Source organism: Archocentrus centrarchus, chromosome 4, assembly GCF_007364275.1.
Source record: "Archocentrus centrarchus isolate MPI-CPG fArcCen1 chromosome 4, fArcCen1, whole genome shotgun sequence".
NCBI lineage: Eukaryota > Metazoa > Chordata > Actinopteri > Cichliformes > Cichlidae > Archocentrus > Archocentrus centrarchus.
In genome coordinates, this window is record NC_044349.1 from 27337397 (window position 1) to 27352359 (window position 14963).

The following is a 14963-nucleotide window of genomic DNA, read 5'->3' on the forward strand; positions in this document are numbered from 1 at the left end:
GAAGCATGTATATTGTAAATAGAATTGGTCCTAGCACAGAACCCTGTGGAACTCCATAATTAACCTTAGTGTGTGAAGAAGACTCCCCATTTACATGAACAAATTGGAGTCTATTAGATAAATATGATTCAAACCACCGCAGTGCAGTACCTTTAATACCTATAGCAAGCTCTAATCTCTGTAATAAAATGTTATGGTCAACAGTATCGAAAGCTGCACTGAGGTCCAACAGGACAAGAAGACAGATGAGTTCACTGTCAGAGGCTGTAAGAAGATCATTTGTAACCTTCACTAATGCTGAGGTAATTGGGGAGATAGGACACACCAGGGAGCACAACTGAACAAGACAAGGGGAGTAAAACTGAATACAAAGCACACAATACAAAGTAAAACAGGAAAAAGACATGGAAACAAATGCAACTTGACACAAACCAGGGAAGCAGGCACACTGAGGGCCTACAACACACACTAGAGGAACAAGAACACAACATAGGTAACTAGACACAAGAGGAAGGAACACTGCAGCACAAGGAACAGAGACCAGGACTAAATTTACTTAACACGAGAATAAACAAGAAGCAATAAAAAAACCAAAAAGACAGAGACTTAGCAAGACAAGAGCACAGAGGAAGCCTGAGAATGGAAACACATCTTGTAAATGCTTCCCTACCACCCAGAGCCTGTCTCAGCTCCTTGCTGAACATTGTTCACCCTTCTTCAGCTTCCACTATTTAGTCCTTGCCTCTGCATTCACTTGCTTCCTCTTTTTGATTTCAAAAGTCATTCTACAGCCATCTGATGTTGCCAAGCTACATTCTTCCCTGCTACCACCTTGCAGTCTCTTATTTCTTTTAGATTGCACCTTCTGCATAAGATATAGTCCATCTGTGTGCAGCTTCCTCCACTCTTATAATTACCCTATGTAAGTATGTATTCACCACAGCCATTTCCATCTTTTTTTTTTTGCAAAATCCTCCACCATCTGTCCTTCTGCATTTTTCTCCTTAACACCATACCTATAAAGTCAATAAAGTCTGCTCCAGTCACCACTCTCTCTCCCCTGGGGTGCTCCTTACCACTTAATCCAACTGACTCCAGAATTCCTCTTTGTCTTCTAACTGATATCACACCTGTGGGGCACATGCACTGACAACATTCAACATCACCCCTTCAATTTCCAGCTTCAAACTCATGATCCTGTCTGAAACAGTCTTCACCTCCACAATACTATTCAAGTAAGTCTGATTTCAAATTGGAACAAAAGACCCTGGGAAATGGCATAATGATGGCTGTTGATTATTAATGACCCTTATCAATTCACAGATTGCAACAAACATAATGACTATGTGTAACATCTTTAAAGATATTAGGTTAATTTATTGTCTTTTAATTTTCATTTAATGTTAGATTTGTTTCTTTTTGTTGGGATTATCTGTTTGATGCAGCTTTTCACTTTGATAACTGAATCCTTCACTTTTTTTGTGTGATTCTGATGATTTACTTTGTTACTGTGCATGTTTTCAGCTTGTGACAAAGTCATTAAACTTTATACTTATCTTCTTCCAGCCATCGACGATAAACAATGTTGATGTCTACCACACCTGTAGGTGGCAGCAGCGCGTTGGTTATGGCAACAAAAAACATTTAACAAGAAGAAGATGAAGTTTTTCACCGGAAAAGAGAGCACGTTGATGGTCCAGCGGGAGTGAAGTTGGTAGGCTGCAGGTATGTACCTGCATAGTTCTCTCCTTCTTAATTTCTTTAAGCAGGCGATGTTTCTGTGCGTGGAAACAGTTACCTGCAGCGTTGGTGTTTGTTGTTTTTTCTTCTCTTTATAAGCTTCACAGAGAAATGCAGAGTGCAGCAGGCAGCGCTCATGAGGCCCATCCTCTGTTTGGAGGAGCCCTGTCAGCTGTCATCCCTCACAGCACCACAGACGTCAGCGAGCTGAGGGAAATCCCGGACAATCAGGAGGTGTTTGCCCACGCCCACACCGACCAGAGCCTGATCGTCGAGCTGGTGGAGTACCAGGAACAGGTGGCAGACCAGGATGCAGCCAAGTACCACTTTGAGGACATCGCGGGCAGCAACAAAGCTCTGGAGCCCGGGGCTTTTGAAGTGACCAGTGTTGTGGCTCTGGCCAAATCTGAGCTGTCCTTGTCAGAGTGCAGCTCTGCCTGGATGCTGACTGGGACTCAGTGTGTGTCTAAGTTCAATGAAGAAGCAAGGAATACCGTGACCCTCCACCTGGGCCTGGTCCGTCTGCCGCAGTTCTCCACAGATGTTCTCATAAGCTTTAATGACCCACAGAGTATCAGCCCTGACAGCAGCAGTGCCTCTGCAGTGGGGACACACCAACAGCCCTGGACGGTGCAGGACTTTGAGCGCCTGTTACAGACTCTGACTCTGCATGACCCTGGGCTGTTTGGGTAGAACAAGACCACTTTATGATGTGGTTGTACACAGTGGTCTCTCTCTCTCTGTGACACATCATCATAGAAAAGCATACTGGACATACTTTTATATTTTTGGCAATTCTGAGCTTGTTTTGTCTGTGTCTCAAGTGCTATATAACATATGAATCAGGAGAATCTACCCTTTTATTTTTTTTAATTCTCATAATCAGTTCAGTAATTTAATTTTTTTAGGAACAGCTATGGGCATGTCATCAATTGTTTTAGGGTTGAAATATAGTCAGGTGTGTGTTCTGTCCCCTGATGTATTTCAAGTCTCAACCCAATAAAGTTTTGAGAAAGCAGCAGTCCTGCTTCTTCCCTGAAACATGGGAGTCCCTGTTTTGCTTTGTTCTGTTTGAGAAAAAGATTTTCACTTCATTCATGCTTCAATGTGGAATTGACACGTTGAGATTTGTAGGTTAAATGCTTGGTCTATACTGTGCTACTATATTCTCTAGTAGATCTCACAGATTGGATTAATATGAGGAAAGATAATCTTCATTTTAAGACATTTCCTTAATGCATTAAGGTACATTTGGGTCCGGAAATGTTTATACAGTGATAAAAAATTTCCATAATTGCGCCTCTATGCGCCAGATATTAAATGAAACATCCAAGATGCTACTAAAGTGCAGACTTTTGACGTTAATTAATGAGCTTAAACAAAACTATTGCAGTAACTGCTGAGAAATGAGTCTTTGTTATACAGTACGTGTCTGGAACCGTGGGTTCTCCAAAGGATTCTCTTATAAATAGCATTTTGAGCCCTGAAAAATGGGGAGTGTGTATCAAAATGTCTGTAATACAGTAACTTTTTATGCCTGAGAAATGTGAGATTAGACAAATGCAATAGGCATGCATTCAGCTTCTCTTTCTGACCCCATTTCTCTTTGCCCAGCTTTCACCTGCTCATGCAGGCATCTCTTCTTACCTCACTAGTCTCGCTCTGTATTTTACTCCAAAACACAGTCTTTGTACTTAAGCATGTTTAATGCAGACATGAGTAACCTGCAAATGGCCAACAAAGAGGAGTGCCTTAATATTAAATGTAAATCACAACCTTCCCCTTAGAGACTACTCATATTTGAGTTTTTAACACTCATCTTGTGTTACATTCTTGATGCTATCTATTCTTACAGTATGGTGGTGATAAACGTTGTGCCAAAGATCAGTGCAGAAGTCAGAGGGCTACAGCTGAAATGAGATCCCAGCATCTCACTGGAGTAGTTAAATACAGGTAATGTTCATGGAGCTCTCTGTGTCTCCAGTGTGACTTTATTTTGGTCATAAACAGTGGAAACTGAGAGGACCAGTCCCAGCAGGAATATGTATTAGGTCAACCGTTTCCATCATGCACAGCAGTGGCCTCATGGTGGACGAATTCATTAGTCTGATCCCTGAAATTCCTTGGAGAGACTTCATTCAAGGGTGAGTTTGGTTAAAGCAAATTTATAGAGTGGAAAATGGCCTCTATTAAGTGTCCCTTTGAAGTCAATTTTTTTAAAAGATTTTAGCATTGTAAGTCATACTGTATATAATCGAAGCCGTTTACAGGTACAGGTGTTATTGTTTAAAGAAAAAATGTTTTTAACTTGAGTCTGCTGTGAAATAAAACTCACCACAGCAGGAGAATTCAGGTAAGTCTTGTATAACAAATAAAAAGGAAGTATAGTCTGTCTCCCAAAGCCACATAAAACCCTTCTTATCCTCTGGTGCAATCGCAGCTGATTAAAAATCTCATAAAGTCAGGCGTACTTTCCTCTCAGTGATCCCTGAGTAGCACGTTCCTTCATTAACCACCGCATACACGATATCACAACAGCAACGTTTCCTTGGATAAGCATTGTGTTAATAGTTCTGTTTGTAATAAAGTTTGAAAACATCCTGTGTTCCCCTGTGAGGGTTTGGGGGAAAGGTATTTGCAGGTCATGTCAGGAGACAATTTTCCAGCTATCATGGACTTCCAGTGCCTGGAAAAACAAAAAAAACAAAAACAAAAAAGAGCCTATTACAGAGTGGCTCCTGGGCTGGCTCTGCAGTCTCCAGGTTTTTGGCTTGTGATGTTTGTCATATGCACATGTAGAGTGAGTTTAACAAAAGCACCATTGTCTGTTTCTGTCGTGGGAAAGGAAACTGAAATATAAGAAATATAGTCACAAAGAAGGAAAACTATTTTTCCTGTTCCAAAAATCAGTATCTGTATTACAACAGTTTTTTTTTTTTTTAAAACCATGTTGGATGTCCAAATACTTAACCCGAAGGGCAGCTTAAAAACATTAAGAAACTCTGTAAAACTCTGTAATTTAAATGTGCAATTTATTGAATGGTACCAGGGCAGACATCTTGTTCTTGTAAACAGATTTTTAAAAGTGCTGCAGACATTTTTATGTTCTCTGGTGGACACAACATAACTTAGATTAAAAAAAAAAAAAGACAGCAAGAAGAAAATGAGCTGCAATATGTTGTCAGATTTCTAAATATGAAGGATAGAGATGTACATTAACTTGAGATCAGGTAAATCCTACATAGTATGTCCATTCATCCATTTTCTTCCACTAATCCTTTTCAGGGTTGGGGTGGGGGGCTGGAGCCTAGCTCAGCTATCATAGGGTGAGAGGAGGGGGACTCCCTTGATAGGTTACCGGCTGTTACAGAGACTAACCCCACTAAGTGCATGTCTTTGTACTGTGGGAGGAAACCAGCAAACCCATGCAAACTCCACACAGAAAGGTCCCAGCTAAGGTCAGTTTGAACCCAGAACGTTTTGCTGTGAGGCAGCGGTGTAAACCACCACGCCACCATGCTGCCCTACAGTGTATGCATCATAATAAAAGCATTCATGAACTTACTTTTAGTAGGTTTTGGTTGTGCATTGAAATTGAAGTATAATATGATAAATTTCTATAGGCAGTGGGGTCTCAATGAATGCTTCAGCAGTGACAGTAATTGTTTTGATTTAGAATCACAGTGGAAGCAAGAAAAAAAAAGTGAAGGATGCCTTCACAGTGATGTCTTTGACCTGTAGTAACTTGAAGTCTGGCAGGCATCTCCCATATTCTGGGAAAAAACTTGGCTGATGAGTAAAATGTTCCCTGATGAGCACCAAACAGCTCCCCTGTTCTTTCTTTTGCAACTTGCTACTTCCCGGCATATCCCTGAACAAAACTAGACGATTAGGGAAACAGGGTGGCCCTGAGTTTGCACTGTTCTCCTGAAAACTGTCTCCTGGGTATTCTTGTCAATAACTAGATGCAAAACTTTCATTGTACAGATTTAGAAATGCTTCATATAATAAACATAAGGAACGAGAATACACAGCTGAAGCAAACATAACATTTAATGTGTGCTGAATAAAATTCATTAAACATTTGGTATCTTTAATACAAACAACACTCTTCAATAGGCCGTTTGTGCTGGTCTTAGTCAGAGCATGCATGTGGAAGCACATGTCACCGATTCAACGCATCTGGGAGACATCAGTCACAGGTGTACGCATAGTTCCTGCTTAGAGGCTTTCAGCTCATGGGTCATTTATAATCCAAACTTCTCTGTTATCACTGTGGTGTTTGTACTGAACACCCCACTCTCCCCTTCAGGACCCCTCTCGTCTCTGGACTCCAGCCCTGTGCTTCCCTCCCCAAATCCAGGAGCCAGTCTTGGCCACAGAGGGGTCTGCTGCTCTCATCAGGACCGTGGATGAATAATGAATTATGCTCTTCCTCAAGTCTATCTTTGTCAGTCCTTGGAAGCAAGGACTGACAAAGATAGAAGCAAAAACTCAGAAGGCCATCTTTGAGTATCCACTGTGGAACAATGAAACAAGACTTGCTGGAGTCTCTGCTATATTTTTAGATATAAGATATGTTAACATTTTCTATTTCCAAGAGGTAATAGTCAAAGAGAAATGTTCACTGAGAATAATAGAGATGGATGGATGAGTTCAAAAACATTTATTTAAAAAAAATAAGAGAAAACATATGCAGTCTACAGATATTCATCAAAAAATGTCTTCTCCAATTTTTTTTTCTGGCCTAAGAATATGCAGGGTCTTATTAAGGTATATTTTCTGCCTTTAGGTTTGATGTATAGAGCTACAACTTCAAAACCAGATGTTGGAGCAAAAGTTCTCTTTAATTTTCCTCATTTTTCTTCTTCTTGTTCTGTGGTGAGGCATTGTTGGTTTGAGAGAAATACTCGGACATGGCAGCAAGCGCCCGGTACCGGTGAGAGATTGAATTCTTCACTTCTTTGGGCAGTTCAGCATAGCTGCAGAGAAGTGAGATGAAATTATGCTGAGTGTAGATTTGTACCAAGTAAATAATGTAGACATGTTAAATAATAGTAATACTTTATCCTAAGTGCACAGCATGACGCAGAAGGGTTTTGGTATGTTTGCTATGCAGAGGCGGTGTGTTAACCTCTGGCTCCCCTCGGTGGCAGGAACTGGGAAATACAAACAGTCTTGCTTACGTTTTGTCATATCCATCTGGCTGGAAGCAGGGATCCCAGCCAAAGTCTCGAGGCCCCCTGGGTTCTACAATGCACCCCTGAAAATACCACAAGAGTCAACTGAAAATACACACACACACACACACACACACACACACACTTGTACAGACTTATACAGACAGACTCTCACCTCTGTTTTCCCTCTGAAGAGCTGGACAGGTTCATCTTTCCCAGCAGAGAACGCAAAAGTGCAGAGAGCCCATGCCGATTTATCCTCAAACCCAGCTAGAAGTTTGTACAAGCCTAAAATATAAAATCAAAAAGAAGAGAAATGCTCAAAAGTCGACGTCACAATTTTTCTAAAGAACTCCAGATAATCCCAGAAGGTTTATTCAGTTCATCAGTGACTTCCTCAGTCTCAGCTGACTGCAGTTTTCTAAACAGGTTCTATAGGTTTAAAAACGTAACTATTAGGATGCTTGCACAACAGTGAGCCACATGATCAGTTGATGACTGTTGCTATGCAAATATATATTAATGAAAATGGCCATGTGTACTATTCACAGAGAACGGGTGAATGCCTGCAATCACAGCATTGTAAGATGGTGAAACATGTACTCTTAGCCCCCCAAATTCAGAGATTGTCATTCCCTTTTTACATAAATGGCCTCCTTGACTCCCCACTCAAGCCAGCGCCCCTCCCTGTCCAGGGTGTGCACATCTTAGTCCTCAAAAGATTGGCCACTGGCCTGCAGGTGTAAACAGACTGCAGAGTAACTGATGAGGTAACTCTTCTGTGTTATCTGATGTACAATTCACACAATCCTGATTTGCATATCTGATCATGTGGCTTATTGTTATGCAGTGGTGCTGATCTTTTTGCAACTATACTGTTTACAAGGTTGTGGAACCTGCATATGTGTCCAGATGAACTGAATCAACTTCCTGGGATTTCCTTACCTGGATTATCAAGCATGCATCAAACTCTGCATAACTTTGTTTAAATATCACATCATAGCATTCATTTCATTACTTACCTTCTGGTTTGAGTTTTTCCAGGAACCATTTGCTACAAAAACAAGTATTTTTTTTTAAATGATGCTCATTATCCCTGTGTAAGATGATATGACTGAAAACATAAGGAAGTTACCTTACTTACATGTAAGGACCAGGTAGTCCCCCCAAAGCTCTGAAACATAGACATGTGTCCTCTACTATGACTGGCCCATCAATCTAAATGACAAAAAAAGCAAAGATAGGTTTTAATACATTGACTTGTTTGATTAATATGTGATACACTATATTGCCAGAAGTATTTGCTCATCTGCCTTCACACACATGAACTTGAGTGGCATCCCATTCTTAATCTATAGGGTTTAATATGATGTCTGCCCACCCTTTGCAACTATAACAGCTTCAACTTCTCTGGGAAGGTTTTCCACAAAGTTTAGGAGGAATTTCTGACCATTCTTCCAGAATCACATTTGTGAGGTCAGACACTGATTTTGGTTGAGAAGGCTTGGCTCGCAGTCTCTGCTGTAATTCGTCCCAAAGGTGTTCTGTCGGAGTCAGGACTCTGTGCAAGCCAGTCAAGTTCTTCCACATCAAACTTGCTCATCCACGTCTTTATAAACCTGCACTGGTGCACAGTCATGTTGGAACAGGAAGGGGCCATCCCCAAACTGTTCCCACAAAGTTGGGAGCATGAAATTGTCCAAAATGTCTTGGTATGCTGAAGCATTAAGAGTTCCTTTCACTGGAACTAAGGGGCCGAGCCCAGCTCCTGAAAAACAACCCCACACCATTATCCCCCCTCCACCAAACTTTACACTTGGCACAATGCAGTCAGACAAGTGCTGTTCTCCTGGCAACCACCAAACCCAGATTCGTCCATCAGATTGCCAGACGGAGAAGCCTGATTTGTCACTCCAGAGAACTCCACTGCCCTAGAATCCAGTGGCATCATGCTTTACACCACTGCATCCAGCGCTTTGAATTGCGTTTGTTGGTGTAAGGCTTTGATGTAGCTGCTCGGCCATGGAAACCCATTCCATGTAGCTCTCTACTTTTCATGAGCTAATCCGAAGGCCACATGAAGTTTGGAGGTCTGTAGCAACTGACTCTGCAGAAAGTTGGCAACGTCTTCTCACTTTGCACCTCAGCAGCCGCTGAACCCACTCTGTCATTTTGCATGGCTGAGTTGCTGTCATTCCCAATCACTTACACTTTCTTATAATACCACTAACAGTTGACTGTTAGTGGCAAGGAAATTTCACAGCTGGACTTGCACAGGTGGCATCCTATCACAGTACCACATTGTGGAATTCCCTGAGCTCTTGAGAGCGACCCATTCTTTCACAGATGTTTGTAGAAGCAGTCTGCATGCCTAGGTGCTGAGATTTATACACCTGTGGCCATGGAAGTGATTGGAACAGCTGAAATCAATGATTTGGATGTGTGAGTGAATACTTTTGGCAATATAGAAAATATATATGCCAATTATAATGTATTGTACCTGCTGTGCTGCCTCCTTACACTTCTGTATGGAGATCTCATCTGGCTCTCCCTGGTATTCAGGCACTGGATAAAGAAAAAAATTGTAGGAGCGACGACTATGTGACCCCACCTATTTTATTTTATTTTTTTTAATTATTTAATCAGTGGTGTTACTTTTGATACTTACAGTCGATCTTTTTCGCCACTAGTTTGTAGGGAAACTTGTCCCCCAGGATCTGAATGACCTGATGATATCACAAAAAGCAGACAAACAATAAATCTACTGAGACGTGTTTGTGGCGAGTGAAATAAATTTCTGAATGAAGTTACTGCTCCAGTCTCACTCTCACTTTAACTAGCAAGCACAACACGCAGCAAGAAAAAGACCGTTAAATATACAAATGTTCTGCCTGAGACGGTTTAGAAAGTACAGTCCGACCACCATCCATCTCAGTTATGAAATACTGGACTCTTACTTCTTCAAGTTTCTTTGCGTTCCCGGTCACGAAGACCACAGACCTTCCAGCGGGTACAGCCATGATGAATGAAACCCGGATGACTAACAACAGCGAACCGAGCACTTCCACATATGCAGCGACCAATAACATCAGCGCCGAGAATCTCAGCCAATCACTGAACAGTGTGTACAGGCGCTCCACCAATCGACAAGCGGTACTGGAAGCAATGTTGTCCGGGTGGAAATCAGAGCAAAGTGCCATGTGGAGAAGCGCTTGTAAACAGGTAGACTTACGGTAAATTTGAAACGTGTTGAGCCATTTTAAGGATCGCAGCCGACGATGAGTCTTTTACCTCGCACCGCCGAGGAGTTCAGCTCTGCTGAGTACTGGGAGAAATTTTTTAAGAAGAGAGGGGAGAGGGCTTTTGAATGGTATGGAGACTACAACAAACTCTGCGGTGTCCTGCACAAATACATCAAAGTGCAAGATAAGGTAAAGTGGGTGATGAAGGCGTTTAGCGAAACACTCACCGTTTCTTTCCACACTGCATTAACAAATTTGGTTTGACAGTTTGACTGCTGATGAGCAGAGCTGTGGTAACTACAGTGGGATACGGCTGATGAACCGCACCACGAAGATATGAAAAAGAGCTGTTGAAGCTCAGTTAAGGGGAGAGGTGATGATCAGCGAGAAGCAGTATGGCTTCATGCCGAGAAAGAGCACTACAGATGTGATGTTTGCTTTGAGAGTGCAGAAGGATAGAGAAGGTCAGTAGGAGCTGCACTGTGTCTGTGTGGATCTGGAGAAAGCATATGATAGGAGCTGTGGTATTACATGGGGAAGTCAGGAGTGGCAGAGAAGTATGTGGAGTGGGGGTGCAGGTGAGGAAAGTGAGACAGTGGTGAGGTGTGCGGTAGGAGTGACAGATGGGTTCAAGATGGGGGTGGGATTACATCAGGGATCAGCTCTGAGCCCCTTCTTGCAGTAGTGTTACAGGTTGACAGACGAGGTCAGGCTGGAGTCTCTGTGAACTATGATGTTCACGATGACATTATGATCTGTAGTGAGAGTAGGGAACAGGTGGAAGAGGAATGAAAGTCAGTTGAAGCAAGACAGAAAACACGTGTGTGAATGACAGGGAGACAGGTGTAGCAGTGAAGTTGCAAGGAGCAGAGGCAATAAAGATGGACAAGTTTAAAAACCTGGGAGCAACAGTGCACAAGAGAGGTGAAGAAGAGTTCAGGCAGCGTGAAGAAAGTGTCAGTGTTGATTTGTGACAGAAGGATAGCAGCAAGAGTGAAATGGAAGGTTTACAAGTTGGGAGTGAGACCTGCTATGTTGTATTGTTTGGAGAGGGTGGCACTGATTAAAAAAAAAGACAGGAGCTGGAGCTGGAGGTGGCAGAGTTAAAGATGCTCAGATTTTCATTGGGAGTGACCAGGATGGACATGATTAGAAATGAGGGGACAGCTCAGGTCGAGTGCTTTGAAGACAAAGTTAGAGAGCAAGGCTGAGATGGTTTGGACAGAGAAGGGATAAATTTGGCAAAGGATGTTGAAGGTGGAGCTGGCAGGCAGGAAGAAAAAAGGAAGATCACAGAGAAAATTCATAGATGTAGTGAAAGATGGCATACAGAGGGTTGGTGTGACGGAGGAGGATGCTGGGGACAGTGTGAGAGGGAGGCAGATAATCCGTTGTGACAATCCCTAAAGGGAGCAGCCAAAAGAAGAACAGGTTGCCAAATGTTTCAGATTTCATTCACCTCCTGTAAATGTGTATATACTCAGATGTTACTAACACTGATTGTGCATCAGTGAATTTCACGCCTCGATTAGTAAACAGCTGGCTTTATTTCTGTTCTTCAGGTGCTGGTGGTTGGTTGTGGTAACTCTGAGCTGAGTGAACAGCTGTATGATGTTGGCTACAAACATCTGACCAATATAGACATCAGTGAGACTGTGGTGAACCACATGAACCAGCGAAACGCTGAGCGCAGGCCAGGCCTGACCTTCTATCAGGTGGATGCTACTAAAACTCCATATGAGGACGCAAGCTATCAGGCTGCTCTGGACAAGGGCACCTTGGATGCTATGGCATCTGAAGAGGAAGGAGCTTTGGCCAGGAACATGCTCACTGAGGTGAGAAGCTGGTTGGCTTTTAGTTGGCAGACTGTGCATCATCAATATGCATTTTTTGCATTTCCTTCACTGCAGTTTATTTGTTTTTCCAGGTGGGCCGTGTGCTAAGTGTCGGGGGTCGTTATGTCTGTGTGACACTGGCTCAGGAGAGTGTGATCAAGTTGGCTGTGGAGCATTTTGTTCAGCTCGGCTGGGCAGTGAGGCTCCACTGCCTGCAGGAAGAGAGCAAGAGAGAAGAAGACTCCTTTGCTCTGCCTGTTTTTGTTCTGGTTTGCACCAAGTTCCGTCAGCCTATGCCCACGCCCATTCTTGAGATGTGCCTCGGAGAGGATGGAGCCCCTGTCCGTCACACACAGGTTTCTCAGCTGTTGTCAGCTGTGAGGGAGCATCAAGCATACTCTGTTTTGAGAAAGAGGCTCCGCACAAACACTGACGCCAGCTCAAACCTCTCACTCACGCTCTGCCACGCCAAGACCGGCCTTCCCAGATACACTCTCACAATACAAGATTGTCCACCAGGTGCCAAGGTGCCAAGAGTTAACCAGTTTGCAATATTTATTGGTGAGCCCTGCTTTCATTTCATCATGTTTCTGTCTTCTTATGTATGTGGTTGTATTTTGTTCTTTGATTATTTTTGTTGTTTATTATGTCAGTGCCTCAAGGGAGTGAGACAGCCTGGCTCTACAGCTCCAGTGAGGGGCGGAGGCAGCTAGCAGCGAGTGCGAACTTTCGTCGCTTGGTTATTGTTTCAATGCACAGGAATCAGGAGTACACAGACATGCAAGCTGTCCAGTCAGAACTCTCACCAGTGGTGATGGACTTGGCTCCCCCGGGTATGCCAGCCAACCAGCAGGTAAACACTCATAAATATCCTCTTTTTTTAAAAATGCTATTAAAAACTTTTTATGTCATCAGTCAGAATAAGCGCTTTCCTTTGTGCTTTTTTTTCCCTGTTCAGGTGCCGTTTCTGTCTGTGGGAGGTGACCTTGGTTGGCGAGAGGAGGTGAACAGGGGTGTGAGTCAGCTGAGTGGGGAGTATTGTGTGGAGAATGTCAAAGGAGAAGACGGAGAACTGTATCGCCGACTTGTTTTCCTATCTAATGCTGCCCTTGTCCAATCAGAGAGCCGGCTTGTCTTATTAAATATGGGTAATTTCTTTCACCTTCCTGTTGTTACCATCCAAACACAACCAGCAATCCAAAGATATACAGTATATCAAGATTACCGGTTAATACCAGAATACAAGTAGATGAAGAAGGAAACTGACCAAAGAAAGACACAAACACACCACGAAAAAAAAAAATCAAAAAGGAAAAGGAAAAAACTACAAGTTGAATCATGTTGTACAGACCTTTATTTTATTATTGTTTATTTGTGCAGTGACAAGTCAGAAGAAAAGGAACAAAAGGAAGGCCAAGGCATCAGCTGCTCAAGCAGCATCTTCAACCACTCTGTCTGTGGACAGTGGCTTCCTCTGCTGTGCTCACCATGAAGTCATGGTGGCTTGTCTTGCTATGCTTGGGGTGGGGATGCCGCAGAACAAAGGTGTGTGTGTATGTAGGAAGAACCTATCCTGCAATTGTCACTCTTCAGCATCTTGCATAAAATATCACACTCGATTAAACTGCATCCCCTAATCCTTCTTAGATCTCCCAGTGTCAGTGCTTCTGGTGGGACTTGGTGGAGGCGGCCTTCCACAGTTTTTGCGGGACTTTATGCCCAATATGACCATTGAGGTTGTAGAATTAGACCCAGTTGTGTTGGAAGTGGCTAAACAATGGTTCGGGTTTCAACCAGATGACCATTTGACTGTCACTCTTGGGGATGGCCTGGAGCGCATTTGTGCCCTGGAGAAAGAAGGTCAGTGAGAGTGTGGATTGCAGTGCAATGAAAAGTAAACCAGCAAATATAATGTATCAGAAATATTAATAATCAAGTCTGTTTATTTTTCTTTTTCTGTAGGTGGTCATTTGTTTGATGCCATCATGTTTGATGTAGATAATAAAGATAGGACTCTGGGTATGAGCTGTCCTCCCGCTGCCTTTGTAGAAACCCCAATCCTGCAGAAAGTCCGTAACTTACTAACGCCCAGAGGTACAGAATAATTTTAAAATTCTCTATTTCTATATATCCTTGAATCTGTTTTGCTAAATTGATTTGAAGCTTATAAACAAAATAAATAAACTGGTCATGCCTTTAGCAGTCTCACTCCACATGTTACATTTTGTTACACAAGGTTTATCAGAGTTATGTGCTTAGTTTCCTCATAATATTGCCTTTCTTTATCTCTCCCTGCCAGGGCTGTTCATCCTGAACCTAGCATGTCGAGACTTGGCCTTGAGGAAAAGCGTGCTTGAGCGTGTAAGTGGTGTGTTTCCCACCATCCTGTCTCGAAAGATCGAAGAAGAGATAAACGAAGTCCTTCTGTGCACTTGTGGTGAAAAAGAGGCATCGGATGCCGACCACATTTCACCATCCTTGAGCCAGGCAGCCAAGAATCTGCAGAGTGCACTGTACTCCAGCAGGACCGAACCCAACCGCAGGCCAAATATAGACATTGCAGAGTTGTTAAAAGACTTGAAAGTAGTGTGAAGCATGTTTGTGACCAAGGAGGGCTGAGGTTAACTATGTGTCAAGACTGTGTTTGAAACTGTACAATGAACATATTAAAATATGAGAATAAGTGCTCCGACTTTGCCATTTAGTGCAATGTAATTTAAAGTGTACATGTGTAACATAATAATAAAAAACATTTTATCCTTAAAATAAGGCAGTGGAGTGGTAGAGAAATTAATTCCCAGTGCTGTAAGATCACTTTAATAGCACTGCATTATTTCACCACTAAATGCAGCCTTCACTTTCTCTTTTACTTGCCTGTTTTCCATTGCACTGCACAGTGCTGGCTCCATGCTCTGGTGAAGAATGCAGCAGCGTTATTTACAGTAGATGAATCGTACACTCTGGTT

General features: G+C 42.7%; 3 protein-coding genes across 3 annotated transcripts; 2 read left to right on the top strand and 1 right to left on the bottom strand.

The window, feature by feature from the left end:
* Nucleotides 1-1660: 1660 nt before the first annotated feature.
* Nucleotides 1661-2781, top strand: rangrf (RAN guanine nucleotide release factor). Its single transcript, XM_030727810.1, has 2 exons — nucleotides 1661-1725; nucleotides 1840-2781. The coding sequence occupies exon 2, from the start codon at nucleotides 1852-1854 to the stop codon at nucleotides 2431-2433; it is 582 nt and encodes a 193-aa protein (XP_030583670.1). The 5' UTR covers nucleotides 1661-1725; nucleotides 1840-1851; the 3' UTR covers nucleotides 2434-2781.
* Nucleotides 2782-6401: 3620 nt separating this feature from the next.
* Nucleotides 6402-10001, bottom strand: itpa (inosine triphosphatase (nucleoside triphosphate pyrophosphatase)). The gene is made up of 8 exons (XM_030727737.1): nucleotides 9878-10001; nucleotides 9589-9646; nucleotides 9421-9485; nucleotides 8065-8138; nucleotides 7943-7974; nucleotides 7096-7208; nucleotides 6927-7003; nucleotides 6402-6722 (listed from the first exon to the last, which is right to left on the bottom strand). The coding sequence occupies exons 1-8, from the start codon at nucleotides 9938-9940 to the stop codon at nucleotides 6587-6589; spliced, it is 618 nt and encodes a 205-aa protein (XP_030583597.1). The 5' UTR covers nucleotides 9941-10001; the 3' UTR covers nucleotides 6402-6586.
* A 107-nt stretch (nucleotides 10002-10108) lies between these two features.
* Nucleotides 10109-14751, top strand: mettl13 (methyltransferase 13, eEF1A lysine and N-terminal methyltransferase). Its single transcript, XM_030726634.1, has 9 exons — nucleotides 10109-10351; nucleotides 11725-11997; nucleotides 12090-12558; nucleotides 12651-12850; nucleotides 12956-13145; nucleotides 13378-13542; nucleotides 13645-13857; nucleotides 13960-14091; nucleotides 14297-14751. Exons 1-9 carry the CDS (start codon nucleotides 10199-10201, stop codon nucleotides 14587-14589), a joined length of 2088 nt encoding a protein of 695 aa, XP_030582494.1. The 5' UTR covers nucleotides 10109-10198; the 3' UTR covers nucleotides 14590-14751.
* The last annotated feature ends 212 nt before the right edge of the window (nucleotides 14752-14963 follow it).